General features: G+C 37.8%; 1 protein-coding gene and 1 non-coding gene across 5 annotated transcripts; one reads left to right on the top strand and one right to left on the bottom strand.

The window, feature by feature from the left end:
* Window positions 1-1,891: 1,891 nt before the first annotated feature.
* LOC617565 (LINE-1 retrotransposable element ORF2 protein) lies at window positions 1,892-22,743 on the top strand. 4 transcript variants are annotated; one of them, XM_002687810.7, is made up of 6 exons: window positions 5,329-5,509; window positions 8,965-10,097; window positions 16,059-16,220; window positions 18,977-19,152; window positions 19,724-19,830; window positions 21,302-22,743. In XM_002687810.7, exons 2-6 carry the CDS (start codon window positions 10,046-10,048, stop codon window positions 21,420-21,422), a joined length of 618 nt encoding a protein of 205 aa, XP_002687856.1. In that variant the 5' UTR covers window positions 5,329-5,509; window positions 8,965-10,045; the 3' UTR covers window positions 21,423-22,743. The 4 variants fall into 4 exon arrangements, with proteins under 4 accessions (XP_059743058.1, XP_059743059.1, XP_005207153.1 ...); XM_005207096.5 differs by lacking the exon at window positions 16,059-16,220 and having other exon boundaries at window positions 5,306-5,509; XM_059887075.1 differs by lacking the exons at window positions 16,059-16,220; window positions 18,977-19,152; window positions 19,724-19,830; window positions 21,302-22,743 and adding an exon at window positions 10,180-16,051 and having other exon boundaries at window positions 1,892-5,509.
* MIR12002A (microRNA mir-12002a) lies at window positions 22,356-22,424 on the bottom strand. The gene has a single exon (NR_162330.1). It is a non-coding gene; the product is annotated as a microRNA mir-12002a (primary transcript).
* Window positions 22,744-26,966: the final 4,223 nt, after the last annotated feature.

Raw genomic sequence — 26,966 nt, forward strand, 5'->3', positions numbered from 1 at the left:
GCCCTAGATCTCACACCCAGGGGGAACCTTTAAAAGACCAAATATCCAGTAATCAATAATTACACAGGATCTTTGCAGTTGAGGGTAACTTAATTTATGTAATATCTATGAATATTTAATATGAAAAACTACACAATCTATCCCATGGGATAGAATTAATTTTTGTAAACTTCTGAAAAGTGAAAGTGAAGTCCTTCAGTTGTGTCTGACTCTTTGTGATCCCTTGGACTATAAAGGCCTACCAGGATCATCGGTCCATGGGATTTTCAAGGCAAGAATACTGGAGTGGGTTGCCATTTCCTTTTCCAGGGGATCTTCCCAACCCAGGGATGGAACCAGGGTCTCCCACATTGTAGGCAGACGCTTTACCATTGGAGTTATGTATATTGTGTGTAGACTCAAGAAATTTCCTCTTCCTATATCTTATGAGGTTGAACTATGAGCCTAAAATGTTGTGTTGACATTCTAATGCTCAGGACCTCAGACTGTGACCTTATTTGGAAATTAGGGCTGGGCTGAATGTAATAGTGAAGACATCACTATAGGCCTCAAGCTCTTTAGCACCAGTGGTATTATAAGAAGAGGAAATTTGGAGTCAGACAAAACTCTTAACAAAGTGAAGACAAAGGGAAAAGACAGCCCTGTGATTGAAGTGATATACCTATAAGTCAAAGAGCGCTAGGCATGGCCAGCCATTACCAGAAGCAGGAAGAGGCAAGAAAGGACTGTCTCCTAGAGCAGTCTGAGAAAGCATGACCCAGAAGACATATTGATATTGGGCCTTTCAGGCTGTAGTACTGAGACAATCAGTTCCTGGTGTTTTAAATCATGCAGTGCATGGCACTTTGTTATGGCAGCAGTAGCATTAACACATTGTATTTCTGAAATGTACAAACCCCTGCATCCTTGTTTTTAAAGTAGAAGACTGACTCAAGAATCCATGATTAATTCATTTTTTGTCAGTTGTTTCATGAGGGCTGTCTTTCCACCTTGCTTATACTTTCCTTTGTTGTGGCAAAGCTTTTAAGTTTAATTAGGTCCCATTTGTTTAGTTTTTGTTTTTATTTCCATTACTCTGGGAGGTGGGTCATAGAGGATCTTGCTGTGATTTATGTTGAAGAATGTTCTATCCATGTTTTCCTCTAAGAGTTTTATAGTTTTTTGTCTTACATTTAGGTCTTTCATCCATTTTGAGTTTATTTTTGTGTGTGGTGTTAGGAAGTGTTCTAGTTTCACTCTTTTACATGGAGTTGACCAGTTTTCCCAGCACCCCTCGTTGAAGAGAGAAATGTGAAGATGTAGAAACAAAGACTAGCTATTGGACTGGGGAACTGGTAACAATTTAGATTGTAATTCAACCACATAGCAGAATCACTGAACTCCTATTTCTCTGAAATACGTGAAGGCATGACACACGCTGCTAAGTTATTTTTACAAGAAGCAGACCAGCTCCAAATGAAAACTGCTAACCATGAGAACATGGACTCTAGACTGGTTGAAACCGGAAAATTGATGATGCTTGAAACCTCACCTTGATGCCAAGAATTGTCTATGAGTTGGTGACACATTGCTCCTTGAACACTATAAAACTCCTCACTATCCCACTCCTGGGTGGGTCACACAGTCTTGAGTGCATTAGCTCTCTGTTGGCCTCCTTTGCCTGGCAGCACAATAAAAGTTACTCTTTTCTACTTCAGGCAAAACCTGTCTCTATGTTTCTATTCAGCAACAGAGAACACAGGCAGGGTTTTGGCAACATTATCAATATCAGCTTCTTCTCATTTCTATGTTTCATCTTTTTCAGATACAAGCATAACCTAGAATGTCCACTGCTTCTTTCAGGAAATGTATTTTAAAGAAAATACATTCTCTCAGCATTTAAGTGCAGTCAAATCTAGTTTTGTCTATCACTCAACAAAAGTGAATAAAAGCAGCCCTCACCACGTCACTCCTATCTTTATTGCTGTATCCAGTGACCTTGCTTCAGTAAATAACTCCCATGTCCTCTTGAGCACCATTTCCTTTTCTTCCTTACTAAAGAACAGTAGATTTACAAAATTAACTTCGAATGTACAATATAGCAGTTCAAAATTTTTATACTGCGTATATATAGTTATAGATGCAAATAACAAATATGTGTTTGCCAGGAAGGAGTGGGGGGAGCAGAGGGAAAGAAATAGGTGAGGAAGAGTGAGAACCAAAACCTCCAGTTACAAAATAAATGAGTTTTAAGTATCAAACATGCCGTGCAGGGAATATAGTCAATAACTGGGTAATATATTTGCAAGCTGACGTGTCGTAACTGGACTTATCATGGTGATTAGTTTGAAATCCATTGTCTTGCAATTAAAGTACTATTCAGGAAATAGCTTCATTGTCTTTTTAAACATTCATACAAAGCCCAATCTTCTGTGTGTGTTTGTGGCAAGTGGCCTTCTGACTAAAAATGGTGGTTCACTGTGTGAATCTTTCACTATCCAAATTAGTTTAGCTTGACATTTTAAGTTACTTAGGAAGTTCCGGCCACAAACGGTTGACTGTAGTCTTAGTTCTCTAATAAGAGCTGGAAGTAAAATGCCTGATATAAATGTGGTAAAGAAAGATGTTTTCCAACTGTGTGGATTGTAAAATGAGGTAAGAATTTGGGCTGTAAGGAATGAGGGTGAGGACTGAGGTGATAAAATAATGCTACTGATAAGACTCTAGTGTCTACACAGGGAAAGTGGTTCACAGTTACAGAGTTTTCAAGGATGAGAGACCTTGAAAGAGTGCTATAATTTATAAATTGTAAATGTGTTTATAATTTGTTTAAGAATAAGCAGATATGGAAATTCTTGTTCTCACAGGTAATGAAAGGGAACTATTAAGAGAAAGAGGTAAGAGAATGGAAAAAGGTAAAATTTATGACTGACAATGGAATGATTAATTTCACTGGGAAAAATACATACTGTAAAGTGTTACACAGATGCAGCATATTATTATTGTGAAATAAAGTATAAAACTTATCATGGAAGCTCACAGGAGAGAAAACATTAAAAGGCAAGTAAAAGATATTTACTAATTTAAAAAAGTGAACAATTCCAGATAAAAATTTAGGAGAACATTCAAATAAAATATCTTACATTAGATGCCATATAGAAAGAGAAATGTGTGTGTGTGAGATTGAAATTAAAAGTCATGTATTAAGATTTTGTTTGATGATTTACTAAGTGAAAAAAGTGACTTTTACCTATTGGAGAAAATTGAGGTATCATAATTTAGGATGGAAAATTTTCTTTATCCTTGATAAAAGTAGCAATCAATTTAGATAGAAGGCAATTCAGAGGAAGAAAAAGATGATTTCTAATTCTTGTTAAATGACTGCATTTATTTCTTCATTCCTTTGGTATTTTGAGTATCTTTATAAATCTGCTTAAAATATTTGCTAGATAATTCCAACATCTGTGTCACATCAGCACAGCTTCTGTTGATTGTCTTTCTCCATGCAAGTCCAAATTCTCATGGCTATCTGTATGCTGAATAATTTTGAATTGTCTTCTGGACATTTTTAATAAACATTTTGTTAGGAGACTCTTTGTTTAAACGTGTGGAGCACATCCAAATATTTGGTTTGTGCAGACAATCACTCTGGATAGGTTCAGGCCTTCTGTGAACTCTGTTCCAGTTCAGTTTTCAGAGCCCTTGTAGTTTTATTTGGATATTTCTTGGAAGTGCATCAACTAATCGCCAATCTGGAATGTGGGCAATGTTCCTCTATAAATTTAGGTCTCAGTGTCTTTGGTACATTGGAGTCGGGTGTAGGCATGCACAGCTGGTGTGTCTGTGGACAGGGGGAATGCAGGAATTTGCTACCCTCTAATCACATGGTGTGCTGTGATTCATGGGGTCGCAGAGTCGGACACAACTGAGCGACTGAACTGAACTGAACTGAATCACATGGTGATGGTTTTTTTCTGGTGATCAGACACTCCCTTGAAACTATACAGAACCTTCACAATGAGTGATCACCAGCATAACAAAGTTACTTCTTCTATGACTCAAGAAATGGACAAAATTATAATGATTTTTGAAGCTCCTTGCCAGGAATCAGAGGTAAAGATCAAATATATCTATTACAACACAGTTTTCATTCACTCAGATGGTGCTAGTAGTAAAGAAGCCCCCTGCCAATGCAGGAGATGCAAGAGATGCAGGTTCAATCCCTGGGTGGGGAAGATCCCCTGAGGTAGGCAATGGCACCCTGCCCCAGTATTCTTGCCTGAAAAATTCCATGGGTAGAGGAGCCTGGTAGGCTATAGCCCATGGAACTGCAGAGGGTCACACATGATTAAGCACAGAAAACAAAAGCAAAAAGTTAAGCACAGTTTGAAAAGTATCAGAACTTAGATATGGCAGAAATATTAGAATTATCACACTGGAAACTTTTTAAAAACTCTGACTGACATGCTAATGACTCCAATGCAAAATATAGACACCATGAAGAATAAATAGGTAGTGTAAGGAGAACATAGAAATTATAAGAAAGGAAAAAAAGCAATGTCAGAGAATCAAAAACACTTACAAAAATACAGTGTCTGATGATCTCATTAATAGATTAGACATGGCTGAGGAGAGAATCTCTGAGTTTAGGTCATAGCAACAGAAACATCCAAAACTGAAAAGTTAAAACAAAACAACTGAAAAAAAAAAAAAGAAAAGAAAACCCAAAACAATATCCAAGAACTGTGGGATAACTACTAAAAGTGTAACATGTAATGGGGACACCAAAAGGAGAAGAAAGAAGTAGAAGCAATATTTTAAGAAATGGACTGAGAATTTACCTCAAATTAATATCAAACAATAAAGCACAGATCTAGGAAGCTCGGAGAAAACCAAGCAGCGTAAATCCGCGCACGCACACACACCTCCCGCAAATACATCTGGGTATATCATAGTCAAACTGCAGAAAATCAAACAAAAATTGAGAAAAAATTTGAAAAGAAGCAAGAAGAAAAAAAATTACTTTGCCACCTTTTGTTATCTAAGAAGCCAGGTATATAAGCAGAGTGGAGTGAAATGTTCAAATTGTTGAGAGAAAAAAAATTACCAACCTAGAATTCTATATTCTATGAAATCACCTTCAAAGTGAAGGGGAAAATAAAGATTTTTTCCAGAAAAAGAAACCTTCAGGGAATTTGTAGCCAGGAGACCTTCCTTATAAGTATGTTAAAATAAGGAAGGACTAGAAAGAGGTAGGAGAAGGCAATGGCATCCCACTCCAGTACTCTTGCCTGGAAAATCCCATGGATGGAAGAGCCTGTAGCCTGCAGTCTGTGGGGTCGCTAGGAGTCGGAGATGACTGAGCAACTTCACTTTCACTTTTCACTTTCATGCATTGGAGAAGGAAATGGCAACACACTCCCAGTGTTCTTGCCTGGAGAATCCCAGGGACGGGGGAGCCTGGTGGGCTGCTGTCTATGGGGTTGCACAAACTGAAGTGACTTAGCAGCAGCAGCAGCTGCAGAAAGAGGTAAGGAAAGCGATACAGGTCAGAAACTAGAATCTACTTTGAGGAATAAAAGAAAATTTTAAATGTATTTTTCCTATTCTTAATTGATCTCACTGGTAACAGCTAGTTTCAAAATAATGACTGTATTAGTTCCTTGTAGTTTATGCATAAGTGGAATGAATGACAGTAACAATGTAAGGGACAAGAGTATAATTAGGATTATTTTGTTATTGTAAGATATTGCACTATTCTTTTGAGGTTTACAGTATTAATTGAAAGCACATTTGAGCTAGTTGTAATTTTGTATTACAAGCTTCAGGGCAATCACTAAAAATATTTTTTTTAAAAGAAAGGAGTGCAATGGATACAAGATAGGAGAGAAAATGCAATAATCTAAGCTGCCGAACTAAAACTACCTAAGGCTTAAAAAGTAGAAGATAAAATGGAAACAAAGAACAATAGCAACAAATAGAAAACATTAACAAACATGGCAGATATTAATTCATCTGTTTAAATAATCATCTTCATGGCAATGGTTTAAATATACCAGCTAAAATAAATTGTCAGAGTGAAACAAACAAGATCCAATTTTGTATTTTCTATAAAAAATCCATTTTAAAGATGAAGATATATGTAGTCAAAAAAGGAAAAAGGAAACCAATGGAGAAAGATATTCCTTGTGAATACTAATCAAAAGAAAGCTGGAGTAGCTACACTATATTAATTTCATTTTTTTAATGTTTTATTGTAACATTGAGTTGATAGTAGTTTGGGGGTATTAACATTAAACCAAAACCCTATGAAGCACTTGGAAATAATTTCATGCAGAGCAACTTCTAAACAATCAAACTTATCAGGGAGAAAGAAGGACATTACATAATCATAAAACAATTCTCCAAGAAGACAATTGTTTTGTATGTGAACCTAACAACAGTGTCAAAATGTAAGGTAGAACCTGATAGAACTGCTAGGAGAGACAGGTGAATTCACTATTATGGCTGAAGACTTCTGTAACCCTCTGTCAGAAATGGGCAGACCCATCTGGCAGAAAATCACAACACAGTTGTACTAACAGCACCATCGATCAACTGTACACAAAATAATTGACATTTATAAGCTACTTTATTTAATGACAGCAGAATATACATTTGTCTTGAGGTTATTTTGAATATTTGCCATACTAGACCACATTCTGAAAAATTATAGCTTAAAAAATTAAAAGAATAGAAATCATATAGTGTATGCGCTCAGGCCATAGTGGAATTAAACTAGAATCAGAAGGCTACATAGAAATATAACTAGAAAATCCTAAATACAGGAGATTTAACAACATATTTCTAAACAATACATGAGTCAAAGAGGATATTTCAAGAAAAATTTTAAAATATTTTTAACTAAATGAAAATGTAACTTAAGAATTTGTGACATAGAGTAAAATAAGTGTTTAGAGGAAAGTTTACTACATTGAATGCACATATTCAAAAAGAATAAATATCTAAAAACAAGTATCTAAGCTTTAACCATAGTAAACTAGAAAAAGAAGGGAAAATGCAAAGTGAAAAGAAATGAAATTGAACAGTAGAAATTAATAGAGACAATCAATGCAATCAAAAGCTGGCACCTTGAAAAAGATCAATAAAGTTGATAAGCCTCTAGAAAACAAAGCTGGTTCTTCAGCAGAAATAAATACAATTGATAAACCTCAAGCGAACTGAGGAAAACGGAGAGAAGATACAAATCAGTAATATTAGAAATAAAAAAGGGGAAATACTACAGAATCTTTGGATATCAAAAAGATCATGAAAGAAAATTCTGAAAATTCCTAATTCTACAAATTCATTGTACAGTCTTGCTTCACTTGGATCTTAACAGTCCACGGGATTGCAGAGTTGGACAGGACTGAGCAACTAACACACACACACACAATACTACAGAGTCTTTGGACATCAAAAAGATGGTGAAATAAAACTATGAAAAGTATTAATCCCACAGATTCATTGTACAGTCTTTCTTCACTTGGATCTTAACATCTATACATTTTACAAGCACACATACTGAAGAAGGCTAATGTTTCTAATTACTATAAAATGTATTGAGCTACATATGGTTCAGTGTTTAAAAGCAAGTTAGCTGGAGTTCCTTTTGTTCAACATCTGGAAGAAAACTATGATTTTTATTCTAGATCAGCACTTTTGAATCAACTTTCTACAGTGGTGGAAATATTCCATATCAGTGCAACCACAATTGTAGCCACTAGCCACATGGAGCTGTGAGTACTTGAAATGTGGCTAGATTTTAATTTTTTATTTAATTATAATTGATTTAAATTTTAATACTCAAATGTGATTAATGACTATTCTATTGCATAGGAGTTTAAGACTTCCTTGTGGCTCAGCTGGTAAAGAATCCTCCTGCAATGCAGGAGACCTGGATTCAATCCCTGGGTTGGGAAGACCCCTGGAGAAGGGAAAGCCAACCCACTACAGTATTCTGGCCTAGAGAATTCCACGGACTATATAGTCCATGGGGCTGTGAAGAGTCGGACACGATAGAGTGACTTTCACTTTACTTCACTTCTAAAGGTGTGGTTTGGATTTAGACCTTAAAGCACCTAGAGAAGAATTTTTTCACCACCGTTTTTTACCACCAATGTCAGGAGAGGAGTAGCAAAATCAACGCATATTTGAACACAAGTTCTTGTTTATTTTTTGTGAAAAAGTGTACAGTTATAGATGGTAGACAATGATCAGATATTTATTTGTTGTGTTTACACAAATGAGTACCTGAACAGGGTATTACTCAAGGATTGATTTCAAAAGATCGGATGCTTGTGGTCATGCAGAAGATATTATGTTGGAAAAGCTGTAAACATGCAGTGCAAGATTAAAGCCTTGACAAAAATTCTAATTGGGGAAAACTATGGTAGAAGCGTAATTCATAGTTACAAAGATGGGCTTTGAGAATGAACAAGAGAATGTGAGTATTGGTTGGCCAATGGTAGCTGTGTGATGCTGCCAAGTAATATAGACTCTGTGACAGTCATTCATTTTACTAGTAAAGTAAAATGAATAATAATAATAGTTTAATAACTTTTAGGATACAATGACTTAGACAATATAATCACTATATATGTTAAATTCCATATAATTAACTGCTTGTTGTGTGTCTTAAGCATAAAATTATACAGATTCAAAGAGATGTAAATAATAAAAAAAAAAACCAGAATCCTTGGTATGCAGGAAAATTGCTAGTAAACAAGTAAATAGATCTTCAGTATTTCCAAAGGCCTAAGAATGGAAATACCTAACTATTGATTTACAGGTGCCTGTGAATATACATTTATACCACTGGGAGGCAGTATAACATTAGATTAAATAGGACTTTAGCAGAGAAACAAATTTGTGTACAAATCTCAGCTATTTTATTCAGTGATTCTGTGAATTCAACCAGATATGGTAACTTTTTTTTTTTTCCAGATATGGTAACCTTTTTTAAGCTCAACATTCAGATCATGGCATCCGGTCTCATCACTTCATGGCAAATAGTGGAAACAGTACCTGACTTTATTTTTCGGGGCTCCAAAATCACTGCAGATGGGAATTGCAGCCATGAAATTAAAAGATGCTTACTCCTTGGAAGGAAAGTTATGACCAACCTAGACAGCATATTCAAAAGCAGAGACATTACTTTGTCAACAAACGTCTGTCTAGTCAAGGCTATGGTTTTTCCAGTAGTCATGTATGGATGTGAGAGTTGGACTTATAAAGAAAACTGAGTGCAGAAGAATTGATGCTTTTGAACTGTGGTGTTGGAGAAGGCTCTTGAGAGTCCCTTGGACTGCAAGGAGATCCAACCAGTCCATCCTAAAGGAGATCAGTCCTGGGTATTCCTTGGAAGAACTGATGTTGAAGCTGAAACTCCAATATTTTGGCCACCTGATGTGAAGAGCTGACTCTTCTGAAAAGACCCTGATGTTGGGAAAGATTTAAGGCAGGAGAAGAAGGGGACGACAGAGGATGAGATGGTTAGATGGCATCACCTACTCAATGGACATGAGTTTGGGTAAACTCTGGGAGTTAGTGATGGACAGGGAGGCCTGGTGTGCTGCAGTTCATGGGGTCGCAAAGAGTCAACACGACTGAGCAACTGAACTGACTGACTGACTAACAAATCTATGTCTGTGAAGTAAACCGAAGCAATTCCAGGTCTCACCAAAGGATCACTGCCCTTCATTGATTGGTGCCCAGTGATGGAAAGGAATTTTTTTCTGCACGTTTTATTTAACCTTTTTGATTCAGGCAAGAAAATAAAACTGGTCTGTGTTATTTTGACATTTTGACAGGGAAAGAAGATTGTGGAGTAGATTGTCTAAGTTAAAAGCACTTTGCATTTTATACATCTAAAACTCTTGTGAACTTGACTTATCTTGTTGCAGCTCACTTACTGGATGTGAGTTTACTGCTTTCACTTCTCACTTCCTGTTTTTGCAACTACTTATGAAACAGTGCCATATGCTTTTGATTAAATAGAGACATTACTGTGACAGAGACTTTGAAAATGTTTCAGAAAAACTCTATCTCCAGAGAAAACGTGGAAGAGGGGCGATCTGGTAAGTGAAAATTAATAAACTTTGACAAAGTAAAATGGGAGCTGGGGAGGGGAATAATTCTTATTCCACTGACTACCAACAGGATAGAAATTGCACTTGAGGAATATCAGTACCTCACAGTTCACCTCTCTAGAAGGAGAGATGGTTTAAAAGTCTAGAGGTGGCTGAGAGGACAGGTAAGTGTTACATCAGTTATTACGCTACTGTTTATGTTACTTAAATATTTCACACGAATTACATTACAGGAGGTTAATAGAAAAATGCTCTTTGGGTTTATTTTATTAGTCTTTATATTTTCTCCAGGTTGCTGGCAATTTGCACTCTGGCAAGTCACATTATGATATTAAATAACAGACGATTATATCTCAGAGTAATGATAAACAGACACCAACATTTGGTAATACATATACTAGTAAAAGTTGCCCAAACCTACTGTATAGCACAGGGAGCTGTGTTCAATATTATGTAACAACCTAAATGAGAAAAGAATTTTTAAAAGAATAAATGCATATATATGCTTTAAAAAACTAACTATGGCACCTTTGCTGTAGTGTGATTGAATCTAGTAATCGCATGTTTGCTGCTGCTGCTGCTGCTAAGTCGCTTCAGTCGTGTCTGACTCTGTGCGACCCCATAGACGGCAGCCCACCAGGCTCCCCTGTCCCTTGGATTCTCAAGGCAATCACGCTGGAGTGGGTTGCCGTTTCCTTCTCCACTGCATGAAAGTGAAAAGTGAAAGTGAAGTTGCTCAGTCGTGTCCGACCCTCAACGACCCCATGGACTGAAGCCTTCCAGGCTCCTCCATCCATGGGATTTTCCAGGCAAGAGTACTGGAGGAGGGTGCCATTGCCTTAATCACATGTTTAGAGCCTGCCATTTGTTAGACATAGAGCTACAAAGACAAATTACATTTAGACCCTGATTTCAGGGCTTCATCATCTCAGGGACAGACAAATGAGTTACTATAACTTGATGTGATTAGAGTGAGAAGACGTTTAATGAAACTTAGGGAGTTGGTGATGGCATAATTGTGAAGTTACTTTTCACCTGGGCCTTGAATGATACTGTCACTTTTTCTGAAAGAAATAGGAATAAAAGTCAATTTTCTTCAAAAAAATTCTAAGTAAATACAAAAGTATACTTTCCTTCCCTTGGTCACAAAAATGCCCTGCAAAGTTTCCTTTTGGAGTAAAGGGTAAATGTGATTTTTCAGTGAGATCATTAAATGTTTCAGCTAAAATCAATTGAGGCCTATTTTGTGTCCAGATAATTTTCTCTTGTCTCTCCCTCTCTGTCTGTCTTCCTCTTTATGTCTCACGGGGTCTGCTTTACTTTTGTGTTCTCTCTGTCTTTCATTCTCTATTCATTTGATTATAGTGGATCTTATATGGCCAAGCTTTATGTCATCCTATTTAGAGTACAATACCAAAGTAGTTTATATAATGTGTCTTACCAGAGATTTTCAGTAGTGAACATAAAAAATATGAGCATATTTTAAACCTAACCATTTTAGTTAAACAGGTTTTTTAAATTAATTTATTTTTAACTGAAGGATAATTGCCTTATAATATTGTGTTGATTTCTGCCAAAAATCAACATGAATCAGCCATAAGTATAACAGTTTTGATTTAGTGAGAGCATCAGTATTAATTCAACATAGTGATTTATTATTAAAAGCATTTGTTGAAATATAGTATCTAGTTAATACTAGATTAATATAGTTAATAAATTAGTTAATATAGTTAATGTTGTTATTTCAACATCCCTGCATTACAAAAAATAATTATAACCTCCTTCTAATCTCCCCAGTTGATATTAGCTGAGAATTAATTTCTTGCTGTTGCTAAGTCGCTTCAGTTGTGTCTGACTCTGAGCGACCCCATAGACAGCAACCCACCAGGCTCCCCCATCCCTGGGATTCTCCAGGCAAGAACAATGGAGTGGGTTGCCATTTCCTTCTCCTGTTCCCTAAAGAGACTTTTGTTTATTAAAACCATGAATAATTATTGACTAAAATAAAAGTTGCCCCCAAACTGGGAATATTGATATACAGATCCTACTTTATAATTTAGAAAACAAATGTGTGGGTTTGGGAATAGGATGCTAAAGCCATCCACCAGAAAATGCTTTAACATTTTTAGTTTATAACAAATTTGATGAGAAAGATAAAGAGTATATCTCATGCATGTTTGTACTTCAGCCCAGCAGAAAGAATATCTTTTACTGAACATCTATTTTCTGGTAAAAACATGAATTTCCATCTTTCTTTCCTTCTCCCTTTCTCTGAATTTTACTTTTTTATCAAGGACAAGACGATATTGAATTTCCTGAAACACAGGGTTCACGCTTAATCAAAAAGAAAATTCTTAAAGAGCTTTAATGTTTACTAGCTAAGCCAAGGGCTTATGTAGCTGAAACTATTTGAGCAGTGCAAGTGTGAAAGCTATTATTATTTTTTTTTAATTTAAACTGTTTCTGTAAGTTAACTAAGTTTTCTAGAACATAAAACTAAAGTTAAAACCAATAGACCACTTGTAAAAGAATGAAACTAGAACACTTTCTAACACCATACACAAAAATAAACTCAAAATGGATTAAAGATCTAAACGTAAGACCAGAAACTATAAAACTCCTAGAGGAGAACATAGGCAAAACACTCTCTGACATACATCACAGCAGGATCCTCTATGACCCACCTCCCAGAATATTGGAAATAAAAGCAAAAATAAACAAATGGGACCTAATTAACCTTAAAAGCTTCTGCACATCAAAGGAAACTATTAGCAAGGTGAAAATACAGCCTTCAGAATGGGAGAAAATAATAGCAAATGAAACAACTGACAAACAACTAATCTCAAAAATATACAAGCAACTCCTACAGCTCAACTCCAGAAAAATAAATGACCCAATCAAAAAATGGGCCAAAGAACTAAATAGACATTTCTCCAAAGAAGACATACAGATGGCTAACAAACACATGAAAAGATGCTCAACATCACTCATTATCAGAGAAATGCAAATCAAAACCACTATGAGGTACCATTTCACACCAGTCAGAATGGCTGCAATCCAAAAGTCTACAAATAATAAATGCTGGAGAGGGTGTGGAGAAACGGGAACCCTCTTACACTGTTGGTGGGAATGCAAACTAGTACAGCCACTATGGAGAACAGTGTGGAGATTCCTTAAAAAACTGGAAACAGAACTGCCTTATGATCCAGCAATCCCACTGCTGGGCATACACACTGAGGAAACCAGAAGGGAAAGAGACATGTGTACCCCAATGTTCATCGCAGCACTGTTTATAATAGCCAGGACATGGAAGCAACCTAGATGTCCATCAGCAGATGAATGGATAAGAAAGCTGTGGTACATATACACAATGGAGTATTACTCAGCCATTAAAAAGAATACATTTGAATCAGTTCTAATGAGGTGGATGAAACTGGAGCCTATTATACAGAGTGAAGTAAGCCAGAAGGAAAAACACCAATACAGTATACTAACGCATATATATGGAATTTAGAAAGATGGTAACGATAACCCTGTATACGAGATAGCAAAAGAGACACTGACATATAGAACAGTCTTATGGACTCTGTGGGAGAGGGAGAGGGTGGTAAGATTTGGGAGAATGGCATTGAAACATGTAAAATATCATGTATGAAACGAGATGCCAGTCCAGGTTCAATGCACGATACTGGATGCTTGGGGCTGGTGCACTGGGACGACCCAGAGGGATGGTATGGGGAGGGAGGAGGGAGGAGGGTTCAGGATGGGGAACACATGTATACCTGTGGTGGATTCATTTTGATATTTGGCAAAACTAATACAATTATGTAAAGTTTAAAAATAAAATAAAATTAATTAAAAAAAAAAAAGGCAGGGAGGGTGGGAAGCCAATAAAAAATTCTCTATAAAAAAAAATTAAATTAAATTTTTAAAAAATTAAATTAAATTAAAAAAAAACCCCAATAGACCAGTATTATGGTTCATTTCTCTGTTCTTCTGTGAGATAATCCCTAACACTATTTTTCAAATTAGAAAATTGGTTATTTTGTTCAGAGTATAATATAAGGCATTCGAATTTAGAGGGAGACAAGAAGAGACAAACCATAGGAGATGAGAAGAAATTTTCCTTTGCTTTTCTGGTTGGTTTAAGAATTCAGTTGATTTGACATAGGTAACAAGAGAAAATCAAAGAAAAGTTGGCTAACAAATATACATGGGACAGATTCAGGAAAACTGAGTAACTGGTCAAAATGGCCAAAAACTTCACATGAAATACCATCTCCAGCTAAAGACAAAAGATGCTGGGGGTGGCGGCTTGGGTTGCAAAGGGGCAGAAGGTCATTGACATGGACATGAAAAAAGGGGAAGTTGGGTGAATAAACATTTGCAGGGCCACACAGAAATGATAGACACAAAGCTAAGTCTGAGAGTCTGATCTCCAGGGCCTGCCCACTGTTCCCCACCACATTCAGGCCCATATCTTTGCCAGAAGTCCTTGAGGTGAAAGGAGGTCTGGGTTCCCAGGAGCCTGCCAGGAGGCTGGTGTCTCTTGGGTCACTGGGGCTGGCAAGCACTGGGGTGAGGGGTCCTGGGTTTGTGGGAGCCTGCAGGGAGTCACATAAGCCTGCAGAATCAAGCCTGATGTGATGCTGGGGAAGGCAGATCTGGGATGTGCAGTGAAGTCAGGTGCTGTTTTACTCCCCTTTTCCCAAGAGGAATGGGTCTCTCTCTTTTCTGGACTGCCTAGTCCTGAGGGAAGGGTTTTGGGAGGCTGATCCCAAAGAGTTCATCAGGAGCCAAGTGTCACATGAGCCCCACCTGGAACTGCTGGAGTTGGCAGGTGCAGAGGGGCGACAGGAGCCTGGGCTCCTAGGAGCCCACAGGAAGCTCTGGGTGGAAGCTCTCTGAGGCTGCATTCAGTGAAGTCACTCAGTCATGTCTGATTCTTTGCGACCCCGTGGACTGTAGACTACCAGGCTTCTCTGTTCATGGGATTCTCCAGGCAAGAATACTGGAGTGGGTTACCATTTCCTTCTCCAGGGGATCTTCCTGACCCAGGGATCAAACCCAGGTCTCCCACATTGGAGGCAATCACTTTAAGGCTGCATTATCTGCCTGGAATTGGTGGAGTACAAGGAGCTGGGATGAGGCAGGGAGTAGGTGTGCCTGGAATCCTTGGCTCTGGGGAAAGTATTTTCATGTGCAGATAATTTTCAAATTGATATTTCTACTGGGAGGTGAGTGGATGTGACTTCTAGAAACACTTTCACTTCTTTCTAATCTTTATGCTTTTTATGTACTTTTCTTGCCTCATTGGCATTGATAGACCCTCTAGTAAAATGTTAAATTGGATTGGTGAGAGCAGACATCCTTTCCTTGTTCCTGGCCTTTGGTGGAAGGGGTTCACTTTTTCACCATTAAATATCTTGTTAGCTGTACTATTTCTGCAAATGACAAGTATCGGTTTATGTCCTTCAATTCCTAATTTGTTGGAATTTGTTATCTTGGTGAATATTATGTTTTTCACATATTTTGTCTATACTTATTGAGATGATCATATCCTTTCTCTTCTCTTATTCTGTTAATATGATGAATTGCATTGATTAATTTTCTAATGCTCTTCTCAATACTTCTAACCAGATTTCTCATTTAAGGAGGTAAATCTGGACTTTTTTTCATCCTGATTTCTACTCTTTTTGTTTCTTACTATTTCCCTATCTGTTCTTCCAATTACTGGAAGATTCTCTAGGGGAAAAAACTCAATTTCTCTTACTCTCATCCCCTTTGGGTCATGGCCATCATTTGTGGACTTTGATCTCTTGTGAAGAAGGTTGACAATAGGAGAGGTGAGGTACAGCTTACTTTACAGGTTTATTCTGTGTTAAATCAAGTCAAGTTTTTCTCCCTAATATGTCCATGAGATTGAGATTCTGACATTTGCATTTATAGGTAAATTACTCGGAATTCTTTACCTGCTGAGCCAATCGGGACAAATACTCCAAAGGATATGCCTACCAATTATATCTTTTGTAACTTCTGCCAAGTTTTATCGTTTCATCTTCATTGCATCCCTAGCTGCAAATCTAATGCTATTTTATCCTCTTTTCCCAGGTAAGTTGGGTGTTCTCTAAACTTTACAATGTTCTTTGCACTTTTGCTGCTAAGTTGCTTCAGTCGTGTCCGACTCTGTGCGACCCCATAGACGGCAGCCCACCAGGCTCCCCTGTCCCTGGGATTCTCGAGGCAAGAACACTGGAGTGGCTTGCCATTTCCTTCTCTTTGCACTTTTATATAGTCAATAAATGTTTATTGAGCTCCATTATGAACCAGGCACTGTGTGAAGTGCTTGAGGTATGGTATACCATGAACAAAACATGCACGCACACACACACACACACACACACACACACACACAAATCCCCATGCCAGTGAACTCCTATTCTATCAGGAAGACACAAATACTATAATAAAAAGTAACAGGGTAAGGAGTACAAGGGGCTTTCCTGTTAGAGGTGGTGAAGAATTCACCTGCAATGCAGGAGACCCCAGTTCAATTCCTGGGTTGGGAAGATCTGCTAGAAAAGGGATAGGCTACCCACTCCAGTATTCTTGGGCTTCCTTGTCGCTCAGCTTGTAAATAATCTGCCTGCAATGTGGGAGACTGGGTTCAATCCCTGGGTTGGGAAGATCCCCTGGAGAAGGGAACTGCTACCCACTCCAGTATTCTGACCTGGAGAATTCCATGGACTGTATAGTTATTGGGGTCGCAAAGAGTCGGACACGACTGAGCGACTTTCACTCGTTCACTCAAGGAGTACAAGTGTATAGGCAAGCCTCCTTGAGAGGATGACTTTTCAGCAAACTATTGAGGGAGATGAAGGAGCCATTGGCTATGTGAGGAAAGCATTCCAGATGGTGGGAACAAGCAGAATGAAAGAAGGAATCTCCTGATAGGTTTGAGGAACAGCAAGGAAGCTTCTTCAGCTAAAGCAAGGTGAGAATGAGGAAGAGTAATGGGCTGGGAGTCACAGTATTATAAGTCAGTTAAAGATTTTGGATTTTGTTCTGAGTGCAATGAGGAGGAACTAGATGAGAAAAATTGTAGGAGAGGAATGTCATGATCTGAATTTCATTGTAGAATAATCATTTTGACTATTACATTGGGAACAGATTGTTAGAAGAAAAGTTAGACATAGGAACAGCTACTAGGACAAAGTTGTAGAAATCCACACCAGATAGGACAGTGGCTTGGCCCTGGTGATAACAGTGGAGGTGGGACAGGGTATCGGAATCTGTCTATTCTGAAAGTTGAGTCAACAGTATTTCCTATCAGGTTGGCTAAGGGAGGAAAAGCGAGATTATGAAGCAAAAACATCTATGCTTCCCATAGCCTATACTCTGAAATATTGCTGGTTACAGAGTATCTAATCAGGGCCCGTATATTTTTACACATATTTGACAGAAATTCACATAAAACAAAAAACTTCTGGAAACCCTACATCGTATTTTTGGTACTAAAATCAGTATTTGAACTATGCTATATTTTGTCTACTAGAAGATTTTTTTTTTTACTAGAAGATTTTTTACCCTTAAAAAATGTAGCATAGTAAAATCTAGGAAAGGTAAGGAATTTGCCTTTCTTTTGTCAAGAGAAGAAGGACAGATATAAAGAGGCTGTGGGGAAAGGGAAAATCTGTACGATGCTTGGAAAGAGTACTACAGAAATTAAATGCTACAGAAATTGATTTCTTTATAACAGTTAGTGTCCATGGACCCCTGGGAAGTGAGGTACACAGATTCTCTGCTTGAAGATCAGTGGACTGATGGCTTTTGTACCTGAGATAAGACTGTTAGTGATGACTCCAGGAGGCAACAATTGAATGTACAATACATACTTCAAGACTGACCTTGGGTAAAAGTTCACCATATAAAATATATATGCATTTATTCATATATTAGTTTCTGTAGTACATTTTGTTCCAAGGCAATTCTCGATCTAATAAAATCATTTAGGGAAAGCAACTACCACTAGCTCGCACTCAGCAAGTGATCACATATCTCAATACTGCATTTTCCAAGAAACCAAAAGAAGAAAATGATCTTAGAAAAGACTGTTGTTTGGGGAAGCAGTGAAATGCAAACAAATTTCCAAATATTGACTAGCAGTTGGCGCTTTATAAATCGTTATGGCTAGCAGCATCCTAAGAGGCATTAGTAATACTAGTTGGCAATGCATTATAGCTCAGCAGTTCTGCACATAACTGAGAATTGGGCAGCATCCATAAAGGGTATTTATTACATAGCCAGGCATTTGAGATGTCTTTCTGGAAGCAAAATATGATGATGAGGAAAATTATGTAATGAATGGTACTAAAATACATATAATGGAAAGCTATTTATTGGGAAAAGCAAACACATTTGGGCATTGAAGTCATTTCTAAAAATCTGTCTACCAATTGAAAGTAGCTCCTGCTCGGATGTGAAGAAAAACAAAATGCTATTTCCAAAAGTCCTAAAAGTACAAGAGTCTAGTTGATATTCTATCATGTTTTTCTTCAAATCCCTCATTTTGGAATTTCCCTGGTGGCTCAGACGGTAAAGACTCTGCCTGCAGTGCGGGAGACCTGGCTTCAGTCCCTGGGTTGGGAAGATCCACTGGCCTGGAGAATTCCATGGACTGCATATTCAGACATGACTGAGTGACTTTCACACATATATACTATGCAAGATTTATGCATATGTGTGTATATATGTGTGTATACATACATATGTAAAGAAAAAAAGGCTGACCTCAGGGTGGTAAGTGGAAAAATAGATGAAAGGGATGAGAAAATTTGTTATATTCACTGTGTTTGTCCAACTACTAGTGAGAAGAAGAGAGCTGGACTCACATGTTCTGTATGTTCCCTGCTCAAAAGGATGGATAGGATTTGGAAGTAAATGTTTTTATTTTTCGGAAGACACAAGGAACTGGACATTCAGTCAGACATTCTGTACTTCATTGGAAGCTGTCCTTGCTCAGTTTGAAACTAAGGATGAGCTGGTAAGAAATATTTTTGGATCATGTTCTTTGTTAAATATTTAGCCCCTGAGAAGGCTATAGGCTGCATAGGGTGACAGCTGAAAGAAGAGGAAGGATCCCATTCCAGGCAGACTTGGGGACTTGGAGTGCATATTGGTGCCTGATATTTCTTGGGTATGTTCTCTGCCTGGAACCCTGTGAGACAATTTGGACACATTCTCTCTTGTATCCTCATAGTTAACCTTTAGTTAAAAGTATTGTTCCCATTGTACAAAGAAATATGGTAATCATGTAATTTATCATCCAAATCAGGACATTTTGGGGAGTGAAAATGACGATATTAATAATATGTTGGTGCCACAGTTATAACCTGGGACTTTCTCAGTAAAACTGAGATGTGTGGTCAGTTTAATGTAATTTAGGATCAGAGATGTTTGAGTGACTTAAGCTGAGAACTGGGGACTAGTCTCCCACCAGATTCTAAACTTATCAATTATTTAGGCTGCCATTTAAAGAGAGATGTCTAAGGGGAAGAGGACTCAACGGTGAAACGAAGGAGACATGTGTTTTCGCTTTCTGTGTTTTATAATAGAACTTCCTGATAAGATACAAAGGCCATTCTGACCATTGGATTGGCCTTAGTAGAGAATCATCACATCATGTTTGGAAATGGACAGACAACTCTAAATATAATGCCTCGTAAGTTTATAGACTTTCTTCTACTGTATTCACGTGTGGTTTTGGGTATGAATTGTGTTTATGAGAAAATAAATTTAATATCATGGAAAAGTTATGAATTAAGAAATAGAAATCCTTTGTATGCTCTTCCATTTATTAGTTGCACCTTTGGAAAAACTTTAATATGATTTCAGCTGAAACCTTTTTCATGACGATAACATTGGATGTAGTTCTTCCACTCTCACCCACTGACTTAAACTGTGCTAATTCCCTACTTAAAAGGCAGAGAGAACAGCTGAGGCACACGAGGGTCCTGCAGTCTTAGAAAGCCACTAAGAATTGATATCCACAGACCCTCAGTCCACTCTTTCATTTGCTACATTCATTATTAAAAGGAAGGTTGTCAGGGAACCAGTGGGAATCCTCTGTAAATTGTCTCTGGGAGGAACTTAGTAACATTCCTTGGATTGTGAGTGCTTCAGTGGGGATGTTTTGAATGTAATCATTACATTGGAGCAGATAGAATATAAGGGTGCAGTCACTTCCCTCAATCAAAACTAAGCCCTTTTAATAATTTACTAGTAAGTAAACACGTTATTTTCACACATGTATGAAACAGGTCAGTAGAGCACTGAAAATATTCTTCACTCAAGGCCACTGGCAATGAAAATAATCAATAATAGATCAATAAATTATCAATAATAATAATAGAAAATGTTTTTTAGTCTTCAACCAAGTTGAGGACTAAACTAGACCATTTCCTAGATTACTCGGAGAAACTGCTCCAGAGAAACAGGGTTTCTAGCTCAGTTTTACATCTTGTCAGAACAGAGAACATTAAACAAGTCAGGGTTGCCTTTCTTTGAGGTTTCCCCTAGGAAAAAAAAAAAAAAGAATAGACCAGCACATACACAGTGGATCAGTATGGCCCTAGCACCTGGGAAGGGAGTCTTATCACCAAAGGAGACCAGCACTGATGTCTCAAGAAGGGGGACATTTAATCTTTATTTCTAACATGGACATTTTTACTTCTGGTCAATGTATCTTTTTCTTTAATAATTAAAGCAGAAGTATAAAATATGCTTGATAGGCCACAAATAGGTTGTTTTAAATAGCATAAAATTTAATTCATGTATAAACCAGAATGACTTCCCTATATCTCCATATGTGAAATTTTCATTTATCACCACCCATGGCAACAGTTTACTTGGCTACCACAGCAAGCACTAGTTAAATACCTAGTCAACAACATAACTAGATTTGGGATGGATAGTGATAATCTTCTGATACTCCAGCAGAGACTTTGAGAATATAAAAGGAACTAAATACAGAAATGATATATATTTACTCAGAAGACTTATGAACAACAGATTTTCACTTTTCTCTTGTTCACATTAGCAGTAACTGCAGTGGGGGTGCTGAAGCATACATAGGAGGAATGAATGTAGATGTCCAGCCTATGCTTTTTTAATATTTTTGTGCTTGGTTTTAGGTTTGCCATCACAGGAGATGCAACATGTGGCTACCTGAATGACCTTGGAGTTAGCAGTGCCAGGAGTTATACAGATAGAAAATGGATTTGCAGCAAACAAATAATGTTTCCATGTCCTTAAATTCTTCAAGTCCTTTTTAGGGAATTTCATACACCATCTCAAAGAGATGCATTATAAATTATGCACAGTTGCTGCTTTATTGCTTGCTCTTCCAAAAATATCACCAATATTCGTTTATAGCATTGTTAACAGTAAGGAGACAAGCTATACTTGAACGATACAGGGATTTGGAAGAGCATGATTCTAAATTAAATAAGCCTTATATAATATGAGTTGATATTTATGTTTTGAACCCAGTCAATGTGAATAAATGCCTCTTCCTATATACAAACAGTACTTTCTTTGCACACATGGGACCATAAAAATAAGTATGATAACTGAAGCCATGCAAAATGAGTTTAATCACTGATGTTATTAATTGGTTAACACAGTTGAAATTCTCTTACCATCAGTTACAAATGTATAGGGAAAATTGTTTTGGACTTCCCTGGTGGCACGGTGGATAAGCATCTGCCTGCAAATTCAAGGAACATGGGTTCGATCGCTGGTCCAGGAAGATTTCACATGCCACGGAACAGCTAAGCCCATGTGCCACAATCCTGAGCCTGGATTACAGAGTCCATGAGCAGCAATTATTGTAGCCCAAGTACCCAAGAATCTGTCCTCCGCAGCATGAGAAGCCACTACAATGAGAAGCCCGTGCACTGCAGTGAAGAGTAGCCACCACTCTCTGCAACTAGAGAAACTGCAAGACAAAGAAGACCCAGTGCAACCAAAGATTAACTCATTCATTAAATTTTTTGTTTTAAAAAGACACATATATAGGGAAATTTTTAAAACTCCCAAGACTAGAGACTTACCTGATTGTCCAGTGGCTAAGACTCTGCTCCCAATGCAGGAGGCTTGGGTTCAATCCCTGATCAGGGAACTAGATCCTGCATGCTTAAACTATAACATTCCCCAGGCTTGTTTGAGCCAAAAGTTCCCACTTGCAGCAACTAAAAATTCCACATGCTCTCTAACAAAGTTAATCGGCTGTACAGCATGTGAAATCTTTGGTTGATGCATGTGAGATTTTACTCCAATTAAAAGAACAAAATCTTACCACAAAAAGCAGGGGGAAAAAAAAAAGGCATCACAGAAGCTGGCAAGGAAAAAAAAAAAAAACAGGATTCCACATACCACAACCCATATAGAAGATTCCTCATGCTGCCAGTAAGATCCAAGCAGCACCCCCCCCAAAAAAGTTTACTAACCATAATATTTATTGTAGAGTCTATATTTTAAAACATTAGAAACACTGAAAAAATGCTTTGTATACTTTAATTCTCGGTGTTTATAAGTTACAGTGTGCTAAATAAATGTTATCCCTATAAACCAATATTTTGGTTTTGGTATTTTATATATCAATCTTTTGTTTACCCTTTATTGGATTTTAAATTCCTGCTTCCACTCTAATTAAATCACAAATAGTTACTTCTACCCATTAGCCATGTGATACCCAATCTCAGAATATATGATTGAGTTTGATAAACAAAATGTTTTAAATTTTTACAGCATTAACTACACTGTATTCATGAGTATACAAAAGTAGAAAATAGTAACTTATATCCTCTCTATGTACCTCCATTTCTCTTTGACTCCTTATCCCCTCGTTTTAACTTGTTTTCAATATCTGTGACACTATTTCTGTTTTATAAGTTCATTTGTAGCCTTTTTTTGTTTTTTAGATGCTACATGCAAGTGATATCATGTGATATTTGTCTTCCTTGTTAGTTTCTTAGTGTAATTTTATGCAATCTTGTATATATTAATTTTCCATATATGTATAAATATTATATGTTTAGGGGCTTCCCTGATGGCTCAGTGGTAAAGAGCTGCCTGCAATGCAGGAGACCTGAGTTGCATCCCTGGGTTGGGACAATCCCCTGAGGAAGGAAATGGCTACCCCTTCCGGTATTCTTGCCTGTGAAATCCCATGGACAGAAGAGACTGGCAGGCTACAGTCCATGGGGTCTCAAAGAGTCAGACACAACATAGTGGCTAAACAACAACATAATCAAATGAACCAATTCTTCAAAGTAAATCTTCCACACATTCTGTTAGTTCTGTTTTCCTGTAGAACCCTGACTGTCATAAGAAATTAATTCCTTAGAAAGCAAACTTTGACTGAAGGGGACAGGGGACAGGAAGAATGCAAGATGCATTCTGTCTATTTCCTTTGCTTCCTTGGCTGGACAATTTGGAAGCACAAGTGCTTGACAGGTTCACAGGAGGCATCAGAAAGAATGAACAGTCTGCTCAGCTTTTTCTAAAGATGTAACATTAAACACCTTAACCTTTTAAAATGTATTTATTTATATACTTATTCATTTATTTGTAAGATTTATTCATATTAAAGATTTAAATTTATAGAATTTATAACTACAAAAAACATAATATAAATCAATAGAAGTACTGCTAAGCAAAATTGATATGTCCATAAAGTGAAATAGTATACAATAATAAAGTAAAATTATAATGGTGTGTGGAAGGAGCTATAAGATGTTGAGGAACTTGCTTGGTCATATGATAGTTCTATTTAAAAATTTTTTTTAATTTAATTTTATTTTTAAACCTTACATAATTGTATTAGTTTTGCCAAATATCAAAATGAATCCGCCACAGGTATACATGTGTTCCCCATCCTGAACCCTCCTCCCTCCTCCCTCCCCATACCATCCCTCTGGGTCGTCCCAGTGCACTAGCCCCAAGCATCCAGTATCGTGCATCGACCTGGACTGGCAACTCGTTTCTTACATGATATTTTACATGTTTCAATGTCATTCTCCCAAATCTTCCCACCCTCTCCCTCTCCCACAGAGTCCATAAGACTGTTCTATACATCAGTGTCTCTTTTGCTGTCTCCTACACCGGGTTATTGTTACCATCTTTCTAAATTCCATATATATGCGTTAGTATACTGTATTGATGTTTTTCCTTCTGGCTTACTTCACTCTGTATAATAGGCTCCAGTTTCATCCACCTCATTAGAACTGATTCAAATGTATTCTTTTTAATGGCTGAGTAATACTCCATTGTGTATATGTACCACTGCTTTCTTATCCATTCATCTGCTGATGGGCATCTAGGTTGCTTCCATGTCCTGGCTATTATAAACAGTGCTGCGATGAACATTGGGGTACACATGTCTCTTTCCCTTCTGGTTTCCTCAATGTGTATGCCCAGCAGTGGGATTGCTGGATCATAAGGCAGTTCTATTTCCAGTTTTTTAAGGAATCTCCACACTGTTCTCCATAGTGGCTGTACTAGTTTGCATTCCCACCAACAGTGTAAGAGGGTTCCCGTTTCTCCACACCCTCTCCAGCATTTATTATTTGTAGACTTTTGGATTGCAGCCATTCTGACTGGTGTGAAATGGTACCTCATAGTGGTTTTGATTTGCATTTTTTCAGGAAATTCCATAATGTTTTCCATAGTGGCTTACCAATTTAAATTTTTACCAGCAGTGCACAAGGGTTCCCTTTTATACACATTCTTGCCAAAACTTGTCTTTTTTATAATGTCCAATCTAACATTGTAGCTTTGATTTTTGTCTCTGATGATTAGTGATGTAAAACATCTTTTCATGTTCCTGCTAACTGTCTCGATGCATGATACTGGATGCTTGGGGCTGGTGCACTGGGACGACCCAGAAGGAGGGTATGGGGAGGGAGGAGGGAGGAGGGTTCAGGATGGGGAACACAGGTATACCTGTGGCAGATTCATTTCGATATTTGGCAAAACTAATACAATATTGTAAAGTTTAAAAATAAAATAAAATTTTAAAAAAATGTATATTCATTTCCTCTCATGTTTTAATTAAATTATATGGTTTTTGTTGTTCTTGCTGTCGGATTTTGGGACTGTGGGCTGGGACTCCAGTTCTGTTGTTCGTCAAGGCTTCTCTGGACCAGTACTTAACCCACACATACACTCAATCAACATGTGTAGGGATGACACAGCTGGGCTTATGGGAAGCAAGTGGGACTGAGAATTTGTGAGCTCTTCCCAGGAGGATAGAAGTTAAGACTCTGAGTTTTGTCACCACTGCCAATGTGGCTTTAGCAGGGTAGAGGGCCTGCTAAGCTGAGACCCATCGTCCTGCCCAGAGTTCTACCAGGGCTTGGTATCATCATCCACATTTGGTGGGAGAGCAGGTCTCTGTGTTCAGAGGGAGCTATGGTAAAGAATCAGCCTGCAATGCAGGAGACTGGGGTTCAATCTTGTGTTGAAAGATCCCCCGGAGAAGAGAATGGAACCCACTCCAGAATTCTCACCTGGAGAATTCCATGGACAGAGGAGATTGGCAGGCTGCAGTCCATGGGGTCACAAAGAGTTGCACATGACTGAGAGACTAACACTTTTTTTTGCTGCTGAAATGTGGAAAGTTTTCTTAACAAAAAAAGGCTAACAGAGTTTTGCCAAGAGAATGCGCTGGTCACAGCAAACACCCTCTTTCAACACAAGAGATGACTCTACACATGGACATCACAGTATGGTTAACACTGAAATCAGATTGATTATATTCTTTGCAGCCAAAGATGGAGAAGCTCTATACAGTCAGCAGAAACAAGACCGGGAGCTGATTGTGGCTCAGATCATGAACTCCTTATTGCCAAATTCAGACTTAAATTGAAAAAAGTAGGGAAAACCACTAGACCATTCAGATATGACCTAAATCAAATCCCTTATGATTATAGAATGGAAGTGACAAATAGATTCAAGGGATTAAATCTGATAGACAGAGTGCCTGAAAAACTATGGGCAGAGGTTCATGACATTGTACAGGAGGGAGTGATCAAGACCATCCCCAAGAAAAAGAAATACAAAAGGGCAAAGTGTTTGTCTGAGGAGGCCTTACAAATAGCTGAGAAAAGAAGAGAAAGAAAGTGCAAAGGAAAAAAGGAAAGCTATATGCATTTGAATGCAGCGTTCCAAACAACAGCAAGGAGAGATAAGAAGCCTTCCTCAGTGATCAATGCAAAGAAATAAAGGAAAACAATAGAATAGGAAAGTCTAGAGATCTCTTCAAGAAAATTAGAGATACCAGGGAACATTTCATGCAAGGATGGGCACAATAAAGGACAGAAATGGTATGGACTTAACAGAAGCAGATAATATTAAGAAGAGGTGGCAACAATACACAGAAGAACTATACAAAAGAGATCTTCAGGCTTCCCTATCTATCCATCACCAAATCCTGGAGCTTGCTCAAACTCGTGTTCATAGAGTTGATTGTGCCATTCAACCATCTCATCCTCTGTCATCCCCTTCTCCTCCTGCCTTCAATCTTTCTCAGTATCAGGGTCTTTTCCAGTGAGTCAGTTCTTTGCATCAGGTTGCCAAAGTATTGGAGCTTCAGCTTCAGCATCAGTCTGGGGATTAAGGGGTTGGAAAAGCTGGGAGAGGGTGACAGGTGTTCCTAGTGAGCTGGTTCAGGATCTTGCCCCACTTTTTTCTCAGTCTGCCCTGCCCCCTAGGAATGGCATCTTAATTGGAAACTAGAGATTCCTCTGGGACTGGCCTGAATCCCCCTCCTTTCCAAGAACACAAACACCCAAT

The sequence above is a fragment of the Bos taurus genome, chromosome 5 (genome assembly GCF_002263795.3).
Source record: "Bos taurus isolate L1 Dominette 01449 registration number 42190680 breed Hereford chromosome 5, ARS-UCD2.0, whole genome shotgun sequence".
Taxonomy (NCBI): Eukaryota; Metazoa; Chordata; class Mammalia; order Artiodactyla; family Bovidae; genus Bos; species Bos taurus.

Bases quoted from the DNA above. Each gene is read 5' to 3' on its own strand.
- LOC617565 (XM_059887075.1), top strand. From the start codon at position 12,640: ATGAAACTAGAACACTTTCTAACACCATACACAAAAATAAACTCAAAA.